The sequence below is a fragment of the Syngnathus scovelli genome, chromosome 3 (genome assembly GCF_024217435.2).
Source record: "Syngnathus scovelli strain Florida chromosome 3, RoL_Ssco_1.2, whole genome shotgun sequence".
Taxonomy (NCBI): Eukaryota; Metazoa; Chordata; class Actinopteri; order Syngnathiformes; family Syngnathidae; genus Syngnathus; species Syngnathus scovelli.
Window position 1 is genome coordinate 16,900,303 of NC_090849.1, and position 19,565 is coordinate 16,919,867.

The 19,565-nt window shown below is 39.4% G+C and overlaps 4 protein-coding genes across 5 annotated transcripts; all 4 read left to right on the forward strand.

The window, feature by feature from the left end:
• Window positions 1-1,031: 1,031 nt before the first annotated feature.
• On the forward strand, window positions 1,032-7,004 carry slc2a11b (solute carrier family 2 member 11b). 2 transcript variants are annotated; one of them, XM_049763868.2, is made up of 12 exons: window positions 1,032-1,218; window positions 3,077-3,175; window positions 3,327-3,487; window positions 3,608-3,732; window positions 3,825-3,954; window positions 4,205-4,353; window positions 4,573-4,766; window positions 4,951-5,061; window positions 5,872-5,973; window positions 6,060-6,135; window positions 6,213-6,340; window positions 6,613-7,004. In XM_049763868.2, the coding sequence occupies exons 1-12, from the start codon at window positions 1,180-1,182 to the stop codon at window positions 6,805-6,807; spliced, it is 1,509 nt and encodes a 502-aa protein (XP_049619825.1). In that variant the 5' UTR covers window positions 1,032-1,179; the 3' UTR covers window positions 6,808-7,004. The 2 variants fall into 2 exon arrangements, with proteins under 2 accessions (XP_049619825.1, XP_049619824.1); XM_049763867.2 differs by lacking the exon at window positions 1,032-1,218 and adding an exon at window positions 2,169-2,922.
• A 608-nt stretch (window positions 7,005-7,612) lies between these two features.
• rbm19 (RNA binding motif protein 19) lies at window positions 7,613-13,183 on the forward strand. Its single transcript, XM_049763803.2, has 24 exons — window positions 7,613-7,749; window positions 7,836-8,018; window positions 8,102-8,215; window positions 8,336-8,371; window positions 8,627-8,867; window positions 9,017-9,276; window positions 9,353-9,412; window positions 9,508-9,586; window positions 9,689-9,760; window positions 9,868-10,074; window positions 10,172-10,302; window positions 10,388-10,515; window positions 10,588-10,684; window positions 10,786-10,896; window positions 10,979-11,179; window positions 11,255-11,324; window positions 11,406-11,557; window positions 11,630-11,690; window positions 11,792-11,871; window positions 11,964-12,019; window positions 12,115-12,231; window positions 12,315-12,420; window positions 12,514-12,634; window positions 12,715-13,183. The coding sequence occupies exons 1-24, from the start codon at window positions 7,714-7,716 to the stop codon at window positions 12,795-12,797; spliced, it is 2,802 nt and encodes a 933-aa protein (XP_049619760.1). The 5' UTR covers window positions 7,613-7,713; the 3' UTR covers window positions 12,798-13,183.
• Window positions 13,184-13,371: 188 nt separating this feature from the next.
• On the forward strand, window positions 13,372-16,885 carry plbd2 (phospholipase B domain containing 2). The gene is made up of 12 exons (XM_049763818.2): window positions 13,372-13,611; window positions 13,686-13,779; window positions 13,880-14,038; window positions 14,417-14,517; window positions 14,599-14,813; window positions 14,965-15,059; window positions 15,190-15,350; window positions 15,474-15,569; window positions 15,636-15,707; window positions 15,804-15,956; window positions 16,037-16,199; window positions 16,276-16,885. Exons 1-12 carry the CDS (start codon window positions 13,406-13,408, stop codon window positions 16,444-16,446), a joined length of 1,686 nt encoding a protein of 561 aa, XP_049619775.1. The 5' UTR covers window positions 13,372-13,405; the 3' UTR covers window positions 16,447-16,885.
• A 233-nt stretch (window positions 16,886-17,118) lies between these two features.
• On the forward strand, window positions 17,119-19,418 carry zgc:158398 (uncharacterized protein LOC568894 homolog). The gene is made up of 7 exons (XM_049762834.2): window positions 17,119-17,280; window positions 17,460-17,636; window positions 18,128-18,392; window positions 18,475-18,568; window positions 18,663-18,801; window positions 18,885-19,025; window positions 19,123-19,418. The coding sequence occupies exons 2-7, from the start codon at window positions 17,475-17,477 to the stop codon at window positions 19,141-19,143; spliced, it is 822 nt and encodes a 273-aa protein (XP_049618791.1). The 5' UTR covers window positions 17,119-17,280; window positions 17,460-17,474; the 3' UTR covers window positions 19,144-19,418.
• Window positions 19,419-19,565: the final 147 nt, after the last annotated feature.

The following is a 19,565-nucleotide window of genomic DNA, read 5'->3' on the forward strand; positions in this document are numbered from 1 at the left end:
CCAAAGCCTTTGTCCTTGCATAACTGAGGGAAATACTAAACTTACTGAGCATTCAACCGAGGCCGTAATATTGTTCTATTGAACAAAACACAATGGGAAGCAGATGGGAAACAACTGGAGGGGCAATAACACACATTTCATTGAGCGCTCTAAATGTCTTGTGATTCTCAGAACATCTTCTTTTTATTACTAAGGATTTAATGACAATTGTGGGCTTTTTTTTTTTAAATCACACAGTAATCTAAAAGCTGTTTTTCTTCAGGGGTTCTTTGGTCTGATGACCAGCCTCAAGGTTTGTTAAACAAGCACGTCATTGATTCTGTATATAATCATATGACTAAAGTAAACACTAACTAATCAACTTGTTTTTAGGAAACACAATAAAGAAATGACACACTTGTCTTTTTCTAATCAGGCAGCCCATATCATCCAGCATTTCAACTTATTTCATCATTTCCAATAAATTCTCCAGTTCAGCCCCAAATTCAAAACGTGCAGTTTAACCTCCCAAAGGATTATCGGGTTATGCAGAAACTGGATTGCCTTGCAGAAATTTGGCTGATGTAGTCCAGATGACATTTTAGTTTTGCCCTGCTGAATAGTGTGTGTATTTTTTTTAAATCAGTTAAGCAGCTGTCGTTTTGTTTTGCTATATGTTACTCATTTTACTTTATTTTATTTGTCAATATTTCTGCTTTAAAATCTATTATTGCATTAGGTCTTTTTCTTTTGTTCACTGTTGTCCCTTTTTTATTTTTACATTTAATGAATTTTAAGAGAATATGCGGTTCTTCGTGGATCTTGCTTGTGTGCGCTTTGCTCCACCCATAAAGTTTTGGTCTGTTTTTTGATAATGGGTAACAAATTCTTTGTAGTTTGTTTTGTTATGTTTTGTTTTTCATAGGTTTCTTTCTCGACATAGTACTTACACACATACTTTTTGTTTTGCATATGGGTCAGAAATCACAATGCTCATCACAGAAATCACAAGTTTCAGCCCAAAGAATGCATTTTGAGGTGTAACTGAACCACTCCCCCCACCCCTTTCATCCCTCTGTGGAGGAGAAATCATATGCTACACCTTGTGGTAGCATTCCATTATGCAAGACTTTTGTCTGAAGCGGAACATTCATTTTCTACATTTCATTAAAACATAATAGCTCTTTTGGGGTCTTCGTCATGGAGCTCAGTGAGGAACCACCTATATCAAAGAAAGGGGTAAGTCAAATATGAAATGTAGTGGCTAAATAATATGTAAATCTTGTTTGATATATTTTAGACATTGGTGTTTTTTTCTGAGCTGAAGTTATAATAAACAGTCCTGGAAAATATTTATATACATGGGCCTTCCTGTGATCAAACGAATGTAGCAATTCATTTAAACGACCTTGTACTTTCAGTTGGCAGCTTTAGCAAATCCAAAGGAAATCTGGTGTTGATGCGTGGGTGAACAAAAATCTACTTAAAAGTATTTGAAAGTCTACATGGAGTCCTATAACTTCAAAGTTGTGTGATAATAGAACATTACAACTACTGCATACTGTATTCGTAAGCATCTATTATTTACTGAATAATCACTTGAATATTTGCAGGAAACAGCCAAATATTATAAATAAATATAAAAATATATATGTAGAATAAATAAATATAATTAATTAATAAAATGAATTAAGAAGTAATGCAATTACGTAAATACTTCTCTTCTGCTGTATTAATAGTATAAAACCTGTGGCCACCGGTTCCCCTTTTGATCAATCAAGTTGCGTATTGTGATGGTAACAAAACACTTTCTGCAATGTATTATTAGGCCGGCATCTGTTTTGAGTTGTTCATGGAAGATTAAAATGGTGAAACACTATCGCCCATGACCCCTGTGGGGACAACCGGTACAGAAAATGGATGGAAGGATGGACGGACGGATGTATGGATTGTTAATGTCACTCTGAAATTAGAGTGACAGCTGTCACTAATGCAAATTTGAAAAGGCTTTTATTTTAAAATGGTACATCAGATATAAATAAAATCTCCAGGATGGCATTTTTGCATGGAAATTACAAGAATTGAAAAGGTTTTGTGAAAATCTGCTTTTATTCTGACATGCTACATTAGATTTAAATTAAATTTCCCGAGTGCCTCCCTGGGATAGTGGACCTGGGCAAACTGTCAGAACTTTAATTTGTTAAGTGACAACAGTGGGGTTGCTTTTAATTTCTCTTTGAATTCCCGCTTTACGACAGTCATGTTTACAGATCTCAAAATGTTTTTATTTTGAAAAGCTACATCAGAGTGATATTTCCTGGGTGCATCCTGTATTGAAAAGACTGATTAACAATAAAATACAGTTTATAAAAAAAAGACCCAATGATTGTCACACACACATCTGGGTGTGGTGAAATTTGTCTCTGCATTTAACCCACTCCCGAAGGGGGCCGTGAGCAGCAGCGGAGCCGCACCCGGGAATCATTTGGTGATCTAACCCCCCAATTTCAACCCTTAATGCTGATCCCTCCCACACCACTGTATATCCGTAAATCCTGTTCTTATTGACTGCTTTGAGGCACAGTCTGAACTATAAAATGTCAATTTTTGACATCATAAATTACTACTTGAGTCTACTTTTGAAAGAAATCCACTTGTGATGCATGAAGATTTCATGACCTCATGCGAGACATAAGTTGATTCTTCACACGCTGCGGTCGCATTAGGCACAAGAAGACTGTCGTTGTTGCAGGATAAAACCAGCCCCTTGTCAGATCTCAACCGCTGCATGAGGAAGACACTCAGTGTGCAAAAGAGACTTTGGATACTACTGGCACACACTGAGCAAGGCGCACAAAAATGTCGAAAAAAAATCAGGAAAATAACTATGAATATACTCCTTTGTTATTTAAAGAGGCCGAAGAAACAAAGCCGGCATTGAAGGTATGTGAAGTATTTTGTTAAGTTGTGTCAGCGTGACTTGAGGCTATATTTGGTTTACGCTGAGATTTTTTTGGGGCTTTTCAGTGTACTCCATTGTAGCAACAAATAGTTGGGTCTTCTATTTTCATTTTGTGTGTGCATTTGTGTCTCTCAGGTCCCAAACAAAATTCTTCTTCTGGCTACCTTTGCTACTGGGATTGGAGGGACCTTCCAGTATGGATATAACGTCTCTGTCATAAATGCACCCACCAAGGTAATGCTGCTATTTTCTACCATATTAACATTTTCAAATGTCAATAATATCAGTTGTACTCATGGTTATTACTTCTGGCTCACACTCGAGATGTTCCCTTGTTTGAATCTCAGATGGTATTTTTATCTTTTGTCTCTTCTCATGTTCATAGTATGTGCAAAATTTCATCAACCAAACATGGATAGAGCGATACCAAAGCGACATTGCACCTGGTGTTCTCACTTTAATGTGGTCCACCATAGTGTCTATATTCACGCTTGGAGGACTAATAGGAGTGTCGGTCGGAGGAACACTGTCTATAAAGCTGGGAAGGTATGGTTTTTGTTTTCAGAATTCATGATACACTTTGTTGTACCAGATCTCATGAGATTGATTCCCCAACAATGACATAATAATGACATACCTCTGTTGATGGTGTCTTTGTTGCTGCAGGAAAGGGGCAATGTTAATCAATAACATTTTTGCCATGGCGGCTGCCCTGATGATGGGTCTGAGCTACCCAACAGGAATATTTGAACTAATCATCCTTGGACGTTTTCTCATTGGATTAAATTCTGGTAAACGTGATATTAAATTCTACTTCAAATGAAAATGTATATGATGAGATTTTCTATCACTGACTCTCATCTGTACTGTGTCATTTGTATAGGCATTGGTCTTTGTGTTCAACCTTTATACTTGGTGGAAATTGCTCCAACATCAATTCGCGGCCTCATGGGAATGGGAACCTCAGTTTTTGTGACAGGTGGAATCTTCACTGGACAAGTGATGGGCCTTAAGTAAAAATATTTCTTTTTGTTTCCACTGCAATATAGCTAATGTTTTTGATATGTATTTTAAATATTACCTCAGTGGTGCCTTGAGTCAAAAGTTTGATTTGTCCCGCACTCGTGATCCATAACACTTATCTTAAATCAATTTTCCACATTGAAAAGACTGGAAATGCCATTAATCCGTTCCAGCCTTCTATGTATGTGTCAAATAGGGTTGCAAAAAGGATGTCGCTTTAACATCTTTGTGGCTGAATAGAGAGCTGCTTGGTAAAGAAGAGACCTGGCCCATTCTGCTTGCCACCATATGCATCCCAGCCTTCATGCAGCTCCTGATGCTCCCGTGGTTCCCAGAGAGTCCACGCTTTCTGCTCATTGACAGAGGAGATTATGAGGGATGCAAAAAAGGTGACCTAAACACTGCTATGCTTCATCTTCCTTCTCAATATGTGTCCTTAAATGTTCTTATCCAGTGCACATGGTTAAAAAAATTCAATACAGACTGTCTTGATAATCACCTGAGGCAGAGAGATGTATCTTCATGCGATCACATTTGATGCAGTGATTCAAAAGGAAAACTCGGGACAACAATCACCACATGCTGTTTATCATTTTTCCTGCTTGCAGCCCTCAAGGAGCTTCACGGGGCAGCTGATTGGGAGGCTGAATTGGAGGACATGGAAAAGGAGAAGAACAACCTGGAACAAGAAGGATTCCAGGCCAAGAAGCCATGGGAGCTGCTTGCAGACCGCAGCATACGCTGGCAGCTTCTTACCATCATGCTTCTCAATTCAGCCCAGCAACTGAACGGAATTAATGCCGTACGTACAGTAACATACTGCCTCCTTGTACAACTGTAGGCCTATTGTGTGTTGCTCCAAATACCAACGTCATACTGAAAATTAGAACGTGACTCTTATAAATAGTCTTTTTTTGGCCAACATATTCCTATATTAAGATTAATTTGAGATTTGAATTGGTAATTCCAATTTATTTCTGCTGCAGATATACTTTTATGCAGATTATGTGTTCACGCAAGCAGGAATTCCCAATGAGAAAATACCATATGCAGCCGTTGGCACTGGTGCCTGTGAATGCATCACTGCGTTGACCTGTGTAAGTATTTTTTGTATTTTCATCATTTAAACCTTCCTCGTACACACACACGCACGCACACGCGTTTTGCAATATGATGTAATCACACATTCATTTATTAATTCAGTCTGTTCGTTGGTTTAACTCATTTAGCTTCTGACCTTGTGTGATCTTCCGATTCGGGATTTTTTACTCAATAGACAGTCATAGATAATGACAAATGAATGAAACATTATTATGTGAAACAAAGCCTTGTGCCCTTTCTGGAGGATGTCGCACAAAAATGATTAGCTATGCAAGGTCACAAGGTATTTTGTCTGGACTCAGTCTAATATCCATCATAATCTTTGAAAAGTCGGCTTTTTATCAATTCCCAAGTGAAGATAAGAACAACTGTCTTGATCATTGATCATCATTCGTCACCAATGGTTGAATTTTTGTGGGGGATTTTTTTCATCTTTTTTTATGTCAAATGTATCTGAGTTTCCCAAAATAGAAATACAGATGCAAATAAATAGCCTGTTTAGGTCTATCCTCCTTTAGTGCAAAATAAAATAATATTCCACCTAAGCAGTGGTCCCTAAGTTACTTCTTGGTTTTATATAGTGGTCCCTTAGACAAAACCAATTGAAAACCCCTATTCCAATCCATAGAAGCACTGATGATCACCTCACAGAGAGATCGTAACCTTTGACTCACTAACAGCATTTCGTGCTGTGTAGTATGATGGAACAAAATGAACACAAAGTAGCATGAAAGGTCAGTGTCAGGCTAAGAAAAAATGCTTTCATGCAGTGTTTTCAATCTTGTCATGTGCTACATGTGTCACAGGGTTTGCTCATCGAGCATCTGGGACGGAAAGTGCTCATCACTGGAGGATACACGCTGATGAGTATCTGCTGCATTTTGTTCACGCTGACCATTACTTTTCAGGCACTGAACCACTCTTTGTAAATAAAACACATGTATTGGTGTGATTGGCTGTATCTGACCTCCCTGTCTTCTTTTATTACTCACAGGAGATCAGTCCAGTTTTTCCCTACCTCAGCATGGCTTGTGTTTTTGCCTTTATTCTGAGTTTTGGATTAGGGCCAGGTAACAATTTGCAATTTGACCAGAAATTGGTGCTGGTGCATACCTAATCTGATTCTCATGTCTTGTCTCCTCCGAAGGTGGTGTGACTAATATCTTGACTATGGAACTGTTCACGCAAAACACACGGCCGGCAGCCTACATGATTGCAGGCTCCATAAACTGGATCAGCTTCTTCTTTATCAGCATGATCTTCCCTTTTATTGTCGTAAGTAACCAATGTTATGTTAAACTACAGTAAAACCTCTGAAGTCAAACAAAACCTTGGATGTTGGTGGACATCCAGTTTGCTTAGATTTCTATTACTGCTTACGATAGATAATGCAGTCCTCAAAATGGATGGCACACTGGTTAACATATCTGCCTCACATTTCTGGAGTGCTGGGTTCAATTCCAACTCTGCCCTTCAGGAACTAAATTACTGATTATGTAACATTTGTGAATGTGGGTCAAGCTTTTGTGTTTTTGTGTTTTCCACAGCTTGGTCTAAAGCAGTACTGTTTTCTGGTGTTTATGGCCATCTGCACCCTGGTGGCACTTTACATATTCTTTATCATTCCTGAAACCAAGAACAAAACATTTCTGGAAATCCAAAACGAGTTTAAGACTGGAAGAAAAAAGAAGGGCCGTGGCACTGATGGCTCTGGCATGACACTGTTGTCAACCTCAATGTAACACGTACTGTACCTCATGACTCTTGAGTGAATATTTTTTTGTACTCATCACAATGCTGACTTGAATTGTAATATAAAATTCAACTTTTTGTTATGGGAATGTATTCTTGTTTTCTACAGTTTTATTACATGGACTTAACATTGCCAATAAAGTCCTCTTCAAAACTATTAACTATTAAAAGTACTGATCAAAACCGGCGAGCGAGTTTTAAATTTCTTTAAGTGGTGGCAAAAACATACCTTACATATATGATACACATCATGAGCATTCTGCAAATAAGAATCTCAAAACAATGTACATAGTTTTTTGCTTGGTAATCTTCATTCTAAATTTGCGCTTTATAATGAAAACAATTGAGAGAACCAGGAGTTCTGTAAGAGTGGTAAACGTGGGAATGATTCCAAGGGCCCTTGACTGACAGGGACAAATTCAGCGCATTTGCTTGCCTGTCTAAAGTGTGTGTACATCTCCATCACTACAATTACTCAGTTCTCTAAAAACTCTTCCACTCATGTAAACTATTGGACACAATATTAACTCTTTTTATTATTCAGCATGCAATGAAAAGATGAAGTTGACTGCCAATATGGTCATCCGCATAGGATTGTGGGATACTTGACTATTTTTAGTAGAAATTTAAGGACGTGGCAAACCCATAACGTTGCTTTAATGTGAGAAAACTTTTGTCACCAAAATGTATGTGCTCATCTTTTACTATGCTCATATATGAAACTCTGAAAATGAGCACATCTCCAGTAGGTGGCGTTCTGGGCAACATAATGCAAAGAAAGCGACGAAGAAGTAGCCCAGTCCAAGATGGCGGCCACCTCGCTTCACATGCTCGTTTGTTGACAAGTATAAATAATCAAGGTTTTTGCTTCATTTGTGAGTTTACAAACCTACAATATGTCGAGACTTATCGTTAAAAGCCTTCCAAATGGGGTAAGTACTAAACATGGATGGTAAAAAGGGACAGCTAAATTTTACGTACGCATATCATTCAACATGAATGTGGAACTTGTGCTCAGATGAAGGTGGAGAGGTTCCGAGAGATGTTTGCAGCCTTTGGGACCGTAACTGACTGCCGCCTCATGTTCACCAAGGATGGCAAGTTCCGCAAGTTTGGCTTTGTCGGATTCAAATGCGAGGAAGATGCAATTACAGCGTTGAAGCATTTTAATAGGAGTTTCGTGGATACATCCAGAGTGACTGTAAGTTTCTGTGGGCCTGCTGTCTGCTTCACAAGCGATGTGTCCATAACCACTGATGTGTGACTTGATTGACTCCATTGCAGGTGGAGCTGTGTAAGGCATTTGGTGACCCCACTAAAGCAAAAGCATGGAGCAAACACACTCGGAACTCTGAACCAGACAAACCAACCACGCAGACTGAAACTGCTAATAAAAAGGTGGGCTATTCATTGCATGAATTAAGAGAAACTGTCCTGGAATGAAAACTAGAATTAGTGTTTGGAAATGTTATACTCCTGGGCTGTATTGTACTGTTTTCTAATTATATATGTTCCTAGGAGAAGGACAAAAAGGAAAGCAGTGCACTGAAAAATGTGAGTTGCTTTCAATTATTTTATTTTTTTATATTTAATGGGTGTTGGTTACACATCTGCTCAATTCTAATTATGCATTCACTGGCAACATAAGGTGCACCAGCACAATCTAACTGCATCCAAAACAAGACATGAATTAAATAAATGTGATAAAAATGCCTGTCAATATGATACATTGCGGTTGTACACACTACAATATCACCATCATTTCAAAATTTCTAAATCTAACCTGTCTGTATGTGTCGTGCGCATCAGCTTGAGGAGGACGAGCAGTTCAAGGAGTTCCTTTCAGTGCATCAGGTTCGATGCAAAGTACCAACATGGGTGAACGATACAGTGGAGCAGACAGTCGACCCTGACAGCGCTAAGGGAAAAGGCAGGAAGAAGCCGGCTTCGGATGATTACCTCAACTTTGACTCTGACCAGTCGGACGATGAATATGAAGAGAAAAAAGAAGACGACGACGATGAGGAGGAGGAAGACAGTGGAGATAACAGTAAGTAACTTTGCAGGACTTTAAAAGATGAAAGCTCAATGAGCAGTTGCGCAAAAATTGGACAAAGTAAAGCACACCTCATATTTGTGGGCTACTTTGTAACGTTTTACATATCGCCAACCAAAGGTAGTGTATGGTGTGTTTTCTAGATACCTCTAAAGAAGCTCTGAAGTCCAGCTTGTCAGATATGGATTATCTGCGCTCAAAGGTGGTACGAACCGTGGACGCCACGGATGAAAGCGATGAGAAGGTTGACAAGCAACAAGGGGAGGAAGAGGATTGTGGACTTGCACAACTCAACGACAGTGTTCAAAAGAGTAGGAACAAGGATGACTCCCGCAAGAAGAAAATCCCTGTTTCGTCTGAGGATAAGAAGCAAGGAAAAGCCAAGAAAGATGCAAGGCAAGAGGTGACGAATCGGTCTCATTTACACTTCGGTTTTGGACTATGTGTTTCCTGGTCAGTTTACCCAATTTCCGTTCCAGTTTGAACCAACAACAGAGTTCACAGTTAAGCTGCGAGGACTCCCATTCAATATTAAAGAGGTGAAGAGACTTTTGTAATTGTTGTGAAAGTTTGTGTAGGGTAAAAAAAACAGGGCACTTTGAAATTAATCACACACATCTTTTTATGAAACTAGTATGAAATTCGAGAATTCATGACACCACTGAAGCCCGCTGCCATCCGAATCGCAAGAAATGAACATGGCCACCAAACAGGTATTTTATGGGAGGCATGTTTGATTAAGCTGTACACATTGTTACTTGGCGTTTGTGGGTCTGAAATGCATATGTACCCTCATAATCTTGTGTGTGTTTTAGGGTATGCATATGTAGATCTTCACTCTGCACAAGAAAGTGAAAATGCCTTGAAGAAGAATAAAGACTATATAAGTGAGAGTTCTATCTCATGATTGGAGCCTTTCCAATGTTGTTACATGACACTAATGTCTGTAAGAAATGAGAATGTATTTTTTTTCTATGGTTTTGTTTGTCTTTAGGAGGCCGCTACATCGAGGTCTTCCGTGTTGAAGCATCCGGATGGAAGACGACTGACCAAAAGGCCGAAAAAGTTCAACAAAACTTCACCCGGAAACTGAAGGAGGACGAGGAAGTCGAGGATGTTGCAGAATCAGGACGCCTTTTTGTCCGGAACCTCCCTTACACGTGCACAGAAGAGGACATCAAAGAAATATTCACGAAACATGGCAAGTTGAATCATTGAAAGGGTGATGAATATGTTCCAATTGAAGCTTGCCCATGGCAAATATAATCATGTTCCTTTTGCATTTGGCATTGTCGTAGGTCCTTTAGCCGAGGTGGTCTTCCCCATTGACACTCTGACAAAGAGTCCAAAAGGTTTTGCTTTTGTAACGTACGTGATTCCTGAAAATGCTGTGGCAGCTTTGGCTCAGCTAGATGGGCACGTATTTCAAGTATGTTTGATAGGATCTCCATAGTTATGATTGTTGAGCCTGCTCTGCATGAAGAAGTTAAAATAACACTTGTTTTTTTTTCCAGGGTAGGATGATTCACGTGATTCCATCCATAATAAAGAAGGAAAAAAGTAATTTTTCAGAAGCCGGCGGTCCCGGCTCCTCAACTTATAAACGTCAAAAGGATGCAAAAAACAAAGCGTCTAGTTCCAGGTATGCGTGTTTGAATTAACGCTCTTCTGCTTGTTTGTTTTGCCACCTTTTGATAGAATTCTTTGTTTTTAGTTCACACAACTGGAATACGCTCTTTCTGGGCACCAGCGCAGTGGCCGATACCATTGCAGAAAAATACGCCACCACCAAAAGCAAAGTCTTGGACCATGTAATTATGTCCTGTTTTCCACACTAATCCTCCAACATACTGGACTTTCAAATCTAAATCCTGCTTGACTTTTTTGTTTTGTTTTGTTGCTGTCTCTGCAGGAGACAAAGGGAAGTGTTGCAGTACGAATGGCTTTAGGGGAGACCCAGATTGTTCAAGAGACTCGCCAGTTTCTTCTAGATAGTGGTGTGAATCTGGATTCCTTTAGTCAGGTACCGTATGGCTTGCCTGAAGCACTGGCTCAAGACTGGTCACTTTTTTTTTCCAACTCAAGTTGCTTTGACTGGTGTGTAGGCAGCTGCCGAGAGAAGCACAACGGTGATGTTGGTGAAGAACCTTCCAGCCGGAGTGACCGTCTCAGAGCTGGAGGAGCTCTTCTCCACCCATGGCTCTTTGGGGCGAGTGCTGCTGCCGCCTCCCGGCCTTACCGCCCTCGTGGAGTTCCTGGAGCCCACGGAAGCTAAGCGAGCTTTTACAAGACTGGCCTACACCAAGGTGCGTTTGACGCCCTTTTAGTTGCGTGTGGCATGCAGGTAGCTGAAACTTATTGGTTTTGTTTCTGTACCACAGTTTCGTCATGTCCCACTGTATTTGGAGTGGGCGCCCATGGGGGTGTTGGTTGCAGCCAAACCCGCACCAGGTATGATACCACGCTCACTCTCCCTAAAAAACATTTACTATTATTAAATGAACAATAAATGTGTGGACCTGTTCAACCAAGTGAGAGCAAAGGTTGAGGAAGAAAAGAAGGAACAACCAAAGGAAGAAAAAGGAGAGGATGAAGAAGAAGAAGAGGAGGAAGACTCTGTTCCTGGTTCCACACTTTTCATCAAGAATCTAAATTTCAGCACAATCGAGAAAACACTTCAAGAGGTACACTTTTGTAATGCTGAGTTATGGAGAAGACGATGTCAGTTTTTCATTCCTGCTCATTTGTTGTTTTAGACTTTCTCAAAATGTGGCAAGGTGAAGTCATGCACAATCTCCAAGAAAAAACATAAAACTGGTAATTATGATCAAATGCACATGTAGTAGTGAAGAGAACTGATTTACTGTATTTAGGTATTTGAGTTTATTTGTTAAAGTGATATTTGCTTTGACTTTTAGGCAAAATGCTGTCAATGGGCTATGGTTTTGTTCAGTATCATACCACTGAGGCAGCACAGAAAGCCTTGCGACAGCTCCAGGTATTTGGATTTGCGTCCTCGCTGTTGCCGGTTAAAACTTGCCATTGCCTCGTCTGTAGGTCACATGACTCTTTCTTTTGCATTTCCTCCAGCGCTGCAATGTGGATGGACATTGCTTAGAACTGAAGATTTCAGCGAGAGCTACAAGGTAAAAATAAAAAAATAAATGCCTTGTGCACTCATTGTGGGGATCTGGAAACTGATTTCACTATTATTTGGTTGTTTGTTTTTTTTTCCTTATAGGACTGCTGAAGTGTCACACAAGAAAAAGCAGGTGCAGAAGAAGCAAATGGGATCAAAGATCCTTGTGCGAAATATCCCTTTCGAAGCGACTGTCAAGGAAGTTCGAGAACTCTTCTGGTAGCAGCTACATACACACACAGCTACTATATATGAGTCACTTTGTAGATGGGCACTGCAATGATCTACTCATTCTTTCTCAGTACATTTGGAGAGCTGAAGACAGTCCGCCTTCCCAAAAAATTAGCGGGTACTGGGAGTCATAGAGGTTTTGGCTTTGTTGACTTTATCACCAAGCAGGATGCCAAGGTTTGGGCAAACACACACTGCATTTGTCTCTCACAGTCACTGGTTTAATTGATTACAGAATATGACTGGTGATATCCTCATCTTTATCTCCAGAAAGCATTTGCTGCCTTGTGTCACAGCACTCATCTTTACGGAAGACGTCTTGTGCTGGAGTGGGCTGATACGGAGGAAACGGTAGAGACACTGAGACGGAAAACAGCTGAACATTTTCACGGTAAATGATTTGAAAAGTGTGTGATTAGTGCCATCGGGGGAATCATTTGTCTCACCTTTTTCATTTATTTCTAATTTTAGCGGACAGCAAAAAGAAACGGAAGGCAGGGATGCTGGGGGAAATTCTGGAAGATATGGAAACTCCACGTGATGCGGAGGACTGAAAGTGATGTTGCCTATATTGAAGCTGTAAAGAATTGAGGGGTTGAGAGATGTGTTGTCACTCAATCTGAAGAGTGGGAGTTTGATTCCTAATGACCACCTCACAGCCTATTGAGGTATTCTTGAGCAACATACCCCAATTTTGCTGGATCTGAGCGTGTGAATCCACTACAATTCATGCCACCATCATTAGCCATTATGTTAATAAAGATGGAATAAAGTACGGTAAAAGAAGTGTTAGGAATTACATTTAAAACAGTCTTGATCACATATGAGGGTCTATTCAGTGTAGATCAGTTTTATTTAAGAAAAAAACCTTTTATTTCATAATACAGATGTTTTGTACAGAATTTTTTTAAATCTGTTTTAAATAAAATGCTTAAATGTGGTCCCGTGTGCTGTTGTCAAACGTGCAATTACAGTTTAGACTGTTCACTATGAAATTTAGTCTATTTTTAATTGTTTATGGGGCCCATTTGCCACATCCAAGATGGCAGCTCACGGCTCAACCAACTCACGTGATACGTTATCTACATACGTATTGTCAAATCAGAACTCGTGCCTGGTCACGTGATAACTTCGTCATATCATATGACTTATTCGTGAAAACATGGCCCACAGCTCGGCAGAGATGTATTTTATGTGTAGGTTTATCTCGCTTTTTATAATTAGTTGTGTGTTACTCACTGACGTTGTTGGAGCTGAAGTGCGAACGGCGGTGATTGACAAAAACACGGGGCAATTGTCTCTCCTCGAGGGTTTTAGAAAAGATTTTGTGGCGTGGGCCAACTTCACCGACGACATTGAAACCTCAGGGTAGGTAACATGTTTACTTATGACAATACTTGGTTCTGCATTCACTGATTCCATATGTGTTCATTTAACATAAGATGGTCGTTCTTGGAGGTGACCACTAGCAGTCAATACAATGACAGCATCCAGGCGTATGCTGCTGGAGCTGTGGAGGCTGCAGTAACTTCTCAGGTCAGTCTTCAAAAACACAAAATTAACCTTGCTCGGTTATACTGGGCTCTGCAAGATTGTATGTTTTACTGTATTTGCTTATGGGTGTTTCTGTGTTTAGCTTATCTACAAGCACTGGATGAACACTGTCATGGGTTATTGTGGACCCTTCTCGAGAGATTCTGGTTACTGTGATCGCCTTAAGACTTTTGTCACTATTAACCTGCAGTGGATTCAGGAGCAAATTGAGAAGGAGCCTAATTCACCTTACTGGTACCAGGTATGTCGGAAGTCTTGTGAATAAACAGAAGTCATGTGGCTCAAGCTGAAACATGTAAAATATGTAAATAAATAAAATACAATTAAAAAAAAGTCACAGTTTTCAGTGACGTTTTTTTAATCATAAGCTTTTTCCAGTTTGTGATATTTTTGGGCCATTAAAAATTACCCTGTAATCTTGATTGATTGATTGATTGATTGATTGATTGATTGATTGATTGGTGGAAACTTTATTGATCCCCGGGGGTGGGGAAATTCAGGCCCCAGCAGTATTCATAACACAGAGCGGGTATATAAAAGACACACGGATGACAAATTTAATGTGAGCTGATGATCGAAAGAAATAGTAAATAAACAAGGTTGTTTTTTTTCATGGCAGATTCGACTGGCCCTTCTTCAGCTCAAAGGTCTGGAGGACAGTTACAATGAACAACTGTCATTTCCTTCTGGCCCAATATCGTTTGACCCATTTGGTTTCCTGTAAGTAGGTGTGATTTGAAGAAAATACAACAAACTAAATGTTCACCAACAGAAATTTCCTTGCCTTGTGTTACCAACCAGACTCTTCCAAATGGGCGGAGATCTGGAGGATTTGGAATCAGCTCTGAATAAATCCAGCTTGACTCAACCACTGGGATCCGGCTCGTGCTCCGCTCTCATTAAGCTGCTGCCAAACAATAAGGATCTACTGGTGTCACATGACACCTGGAGCACCTATCAGTCAATGTTGCGCATCATGAAGAAATACTCCTTTGCCTTCAAAGTTTCACCTTCAAGTGCGTTTATACAGTATTAGTAAAAGTTAGTCATGTTCAATGTTTTTAAGGGTGATAAGACTACAATACGATGTGAAATGTTGCTCGGTTGTAAGATAACAGGAACATTGAATCATTTATTAATTATTATATTTATTAATTCTGTCCCCAGACAATCTTATCCTCCCTGGACAGATCCAGGCATTCTCCTCCTATCCTGGATCGATTCTTTCTGGGGATGACTTTTACATCCTCAGTAGTGGCTTGGTAAGAGCCGTCATGATACAATGCTAGGCCTTTTGCACGGTAATGATTTTAAGTATGAACGGTTTAGCCAACAGTAAAAGAATGTTTGTTTTCTTTTCATTTGAATGAATTATTGGTGTCGTGACTGCAGGTTACCCAGGAAACAACTATTGGAAACAGCAACCCTGCTTTGTGGAAGTTTGTTCAACCCACAGGCACAGTGATGGAATGGCTCAGGAATATTGTGGCGAATCGTTTGGCAGTGACCGCTACTGCTTGGGCGGAGCTGTTCAGCCAGTACAACAGCGGCACGTAGGTTTCAAGCATAATTCAGCTACTCAAATTGTAAATTTTAGAATTCTGCCAGTCTTTAATATTGAGTCAAGAATAAGGTAAAGATTATATTTTCAATTTGGACTATGCATACGTTTTTAGGTATAACAACCAGTGGATGATTGTGGACTATAACAACTTTACTCCAGGGAAGACCAACATCATGGAGGACTTGTTTGTCGTATTGGAGCAGATTCCGTAAGTCCGTCAAACTTTTATGTTATGTTTTGTTTGCTATAAGGAGGCTCTTCTTTAACATTACAGGGGTAAAATTATTTTTATGGATAAAACTGAAGAATTGCTACAGAAAGGATACTGGGCAAGTTACAACATACCGTAAGTATTGATCCACAGTATTTACAGCATGTTGAATGTGACCTGCCCATGTTTTCAACTTACTGTATGTAATTTTTGGACCATATGTGATGGAAGATACTATGAGGAGATATTTAATGCAAGCGGCTGCAATGAGTTGGTGAAAAAGTTTGGTCCATGGTTCTCCCTGGACCAAAATCCCCGGGCTCAGATATTCAAGAGAGACCAGAAAAGCGTTACAGACATTGCCTCCATGATGCGCCTCATGAGGTTTGAACCATGAAACAAAGGTTTATTCATTTAAATATATTTAAATTTTTCCTTCACATAGATTTTTTTTGTCTATTTAGATATAATAACTTCAAGGAAGACCCCTTGTCACAATGCCAAGGTTGCAATCCACCCACGAATGGAGAGAACGCCATCTCAGCTCGCTCCGATCTAAATCCAGCAAATGGCACTTATCCATTTGGCGCCTTACGGCAAAGGTCCCATGGAGGAACGGACATGAAGGTATTTGTCTTTTTTTAGAGTCTGTCAAGCCATTCATTGGCCTTGTCTGCAACACACTGATGTGTCTTTTGTGCAGATGACCTCCTATGGAATGTTTCGTCGTTATGAGATGCTGGCCGTAAGTGGGCCAACTTGGGACCAAGTGCCACCCTTCCAATGGAGCACTTCTCCATACAAAGACCTGCTGCACATGGGTCAACCCGATATTATGGCATTTAAGCCTGTTAAAGTCACCTGGACATCTTGATAGAAATAATGTCTTGGATAAAAGAAAGATTGGGGGGTGGAAGTGCTGTGGAGGTTTTGACAAAGGGAAACAACACGATGTAAATGGTTTCTTGCAAATTTCAGGGTGCAGATTATATTCTGTGCAATGATTATATTCTGCTTATTTTTTTGCTCAGTAAAACCACAGAAGGGAGATTTTGAATGTGAGGAATTATGAAAAACAAACGAATTTGTTTTATGTCTGATCATGAATGAGTAAATTAGTATTGTTTGACACATTTTAATGTGATTGTAATGTGCATCTTACATTTTTTAAACTATTTTCTAAATTAACTATCATCATTTCTTTGTGATTTGAGATACATTTTTACTTCACATTCAATCTATGAAATATGTTCCGAACAAATATATGTATGCTTCAAATAAAAATATCAAAGTTTGTATGAATTATACTGAAAGTGAAATTTTGGGTACATTTTAACAGTACACACACTGCACTCAAGCAAAACCAATTAAAGAGGTGTACTTGTCATCCTGGAACCTTAAGCGAAAAATTTGAAACATAATCGCTTAATTAAAATGTAAAATAGGCAGTAAGGCCACCGTAGCTGCATCTGACAGCTCGCTGGTAAACATGTGACGTCATCAGCACGTAAACACTGCTCACGTGTTCTACTCGCCCAACCAATCTACAGCCGTAAACCGGTGAAGTGACGTAAAAAAAAAACACTCGTGTCGTGTTATGGCTAACGCAGCAGCTGTACTCTGGACCTCTTATCGAAGTTATGTCGCTATACAAGAACTGCATTTTGCAAAATAACTACGTTATGAGCGCAGCCTTTTCAATTTTAAGGTATGGCAGTAATGCAGACGTTTTATAAAGTATGCATATTTTTGTTGAATATTTGCATGCTGCAGGAACTTGTTTGCTTCTGTCGCTGTGCGTGTCGCCAAAAAGATGAACATATGGTAAATCATATTTAATAAGACATAATTTGTGACGTTTGTTTCCCCATGTTTGTTTAATTCCAGGTTTAATTGTGCTCGATGATGGCATCTTGGCAGCCCATTAGTAATTTAAGAGACAAGGTGTCCCAGAACCCGCCGGCTGTGACATTTTTCCTGTGTCTCGTGACACTGGCGATTTCGTTTATCTGCCTCGGTTCCTATAGCAGTAGTCACACAATGCCCAATCCTGACACAGAAAAGGTAAGAACTGCCTAATTTGTCTTGCAGGCGGACGGGAATGTGACATTAAATATAAAATGTGCAAGTTTGAACCCGCATGACTCGGGCAAGCAATTGTATTCACTTCTTTCAAGCCCATTTTAATGGATAATTGATGGAAAAAAAAATATGGGAAAAGCTTGTTCACTACCTGAGTACTTTCAAGGTGTCTTTAAGGAAGGCACTAACTGTGCAATGGAGTATTATGTGCATGTCGGCTTTACATTGGTTTGTTTTATTGAAAATGTCAAAACCATATATATTTGCTACATAGGTGGTTCTCAAACTTTTAACACTAAAAAAATATTTTTATCTCCAAATTCCACCTTCATGAGGTTATAATCAACAAAGTAGTGGAAAGAAATGTATTTTTCAACAAAAAAAATTGCATATGAACTTGAATATAACTGCACTGTATTTATTTAGACTGCCACTGTTATCATGCATATGCCAAATATTGTTTTGTCTCTTAGGACTGGAACCATCTCCTCTCTACGTTAGCACACTTCCATCTGTGTGTTAAAAGCAACTGGAGTTCAGATGAGCCAGTGTCTCTAGGCCCATCTCCACTTATAGAACAGAAAAGAAATAAAGATACTTCACTTGACTTGACACCACAGCCCTCACATGTGAGCAGCTTGCATCTCAAGGTTCCTCTGACGATCACAACCAGCCATGGACTTCCAAAAGATGTTGACCTTTTCACAACCTTTACAGCCAGTCAATTGCATCTTGGGGGTTGGTATTGTATTTGAGCATGTGAGTTTGCGGTAAACATGGATGTCTTGTATTGTTGTTGTGCAATTGTTTTTCTCTTTAGGCGATGAGATTGTGAATGTAGACATCCATTCTGAAAATGATACTGACATTTGCCTCACTTTAAGAGCTTCAACTGCTCTCTTCCCAATGAGTCTGTGAGTTTGGCTGCACTCAAATGTGTATTTTGAACCTTCAAGTATGAAGATGCTTCAAGTTATTGTTTACAATATGCCATATGTTTTTATGTAGGCTTCCGCCAGAGTGCCCTGCAGCAGGCAACATCCATTCACTTCATGTAGAGGCTATTGATGAACCACCACCAGCATCACAAGCCTGCTATGGTCTTCTCTCCAGGAATGACCCTACTCTCACTATCATGTTAACAAAGGTACCACGTGGATGAAAAATATATATTAAAAAAAAAAGAAGTCATCTGTCAAATAACACAACTAGCAATTTCTTCATTTTTAGGACGAGCAGTGGGTGGCAATGCGGCATCTGATAGAAGTCAGTATGTGTCTGATAGGAATTTGTTTAATACTTTGTTTAGCTGCTAGCCTGTCGCATTCAAAGATGCGCAACTACCACAGGAAGGAGCTGGACCTTCAAAATGTAAATAGTATTTCTTTTATTATTGTTGTACAGTCGTGAAGCATACTTAACTTCATTTTGATTCCTAACGCTATTATTGTTGTGTGTTTGTTGCCAGGAACCTTTGCTCGACACTTGAATCTTTTTGTCAACTGCACGTTGAAGGATTTAGTCCAAGGTAGTGAGCAAAACTAGCCTTTTGTCCAGTGGGATTCTAATGACAACGTTTATCCAGCGTCTCAAGTGTAAATGTGCCAGATTTAAAGTAAAGCTGTAAGAAAAAAAAAAAATCAAAGTTTAGTCTTCTGCCTTTTAATTATAATTAATACATGATTTATGTTCAATTATTCTGTCATTTTCGGTCAGTCTGATTATGATTGTATCTTTGTAATAAAAGTCAAACAATAACTGTGATTACAAGTTATTTCATTTAAGCTGACGCCAGACATGAACTGTAATGAACTACAACGACATATATTTATTTTTGTGTCAATATTTTTTTTACTGTTTCCAGACATTTAGATTGCTAATTGATAGTTGTGCAGTTGAAATGCGAAGGGA

Bases quoted from the DNA above. Each gene is read 5' to 3' on its own strand.
- slc2a11b (XM_049763867.2), top strand. From the start codon at position 2,839: ATGTCGAAAAAAAATCAGGAAAATAACTATGAATATACTCCTTTGTTA. The intron at 2,923-3,076 runs GTATGTGAAGTA...TGTGTCTCTCAG, and splicing joins AAACAAAGCCGGCATTGAAG to GTCCCAAACAAAATTCTTCT. The intron at 4,767-4,950 runs GTACGTACAGTA...TTTCTGCTGCAG, and splicing joins AACTGAACGGAATTAATGCC to ATATACTTTTATGCAGATTA.
- rbm19 (XM_049763803.2), top strand. From the start codon at position 7,714: ATGTCGAGACTTATCGTTAAAAGCCTTCCAAATGGG. The intron at 8,372-8,626 runs GTGAGTTGCTTT...CGTGCGCATCAG, and splicing joins AAAGCAGTGCACTGAAAAAT to CTTGAGGAGGACGAGCAGTT. The intron at 10,897-10,978 runs GTACCGTATGGC...ACTGGTGTGTAG, and splicing joins ATCTGGATTCCTTTAGTCAG to GCAGCTGCCGAGAGAAGCAC.
- plbd2 (XM_049763818.2), top strand. From the start codon at position 13,406: ATGGCCCACAGCTCGGCAGAGATGTATTTTATGTGTAGGTTTATCTCG. The intron at 13,780-13,879 runs GTCAGTCTTCAA...TTCTGTGTTTAG, and splicing joins AGGCTGCAGTAACTTCTCAG to CTTATCTACAAGCACTGGAT. The intron at 14,039-14,416 runs GTATGTCGGAAG...TTTTCATGGCAG, and splicing joins ATTCACCTTACTGGTACCAG to ATTCGACTGGCCCTTCTTCA.
- zgc:158398 (XM_049762834.2), top strand. From the start codon at position 17,475: ATGATGGCATCTTGGCAGCCCATTAGTAATTTAAGAGACAAGGTGTCC. The intron at 18,393-18,474 runs GTTGGTATTGTA...TTTTCTCTTTAG, and splicing joins CAGTCAATTGCATCTTGGGG to GCGATGAGATTGTGAATGTA. The intron at 18,802-18,884 runs GTACCACGTGGA...CTTCATTTTTAG, and splicing joins TCACTATCATGTTAACAAAG to GACGAGCAGTGGGTGGCAAT.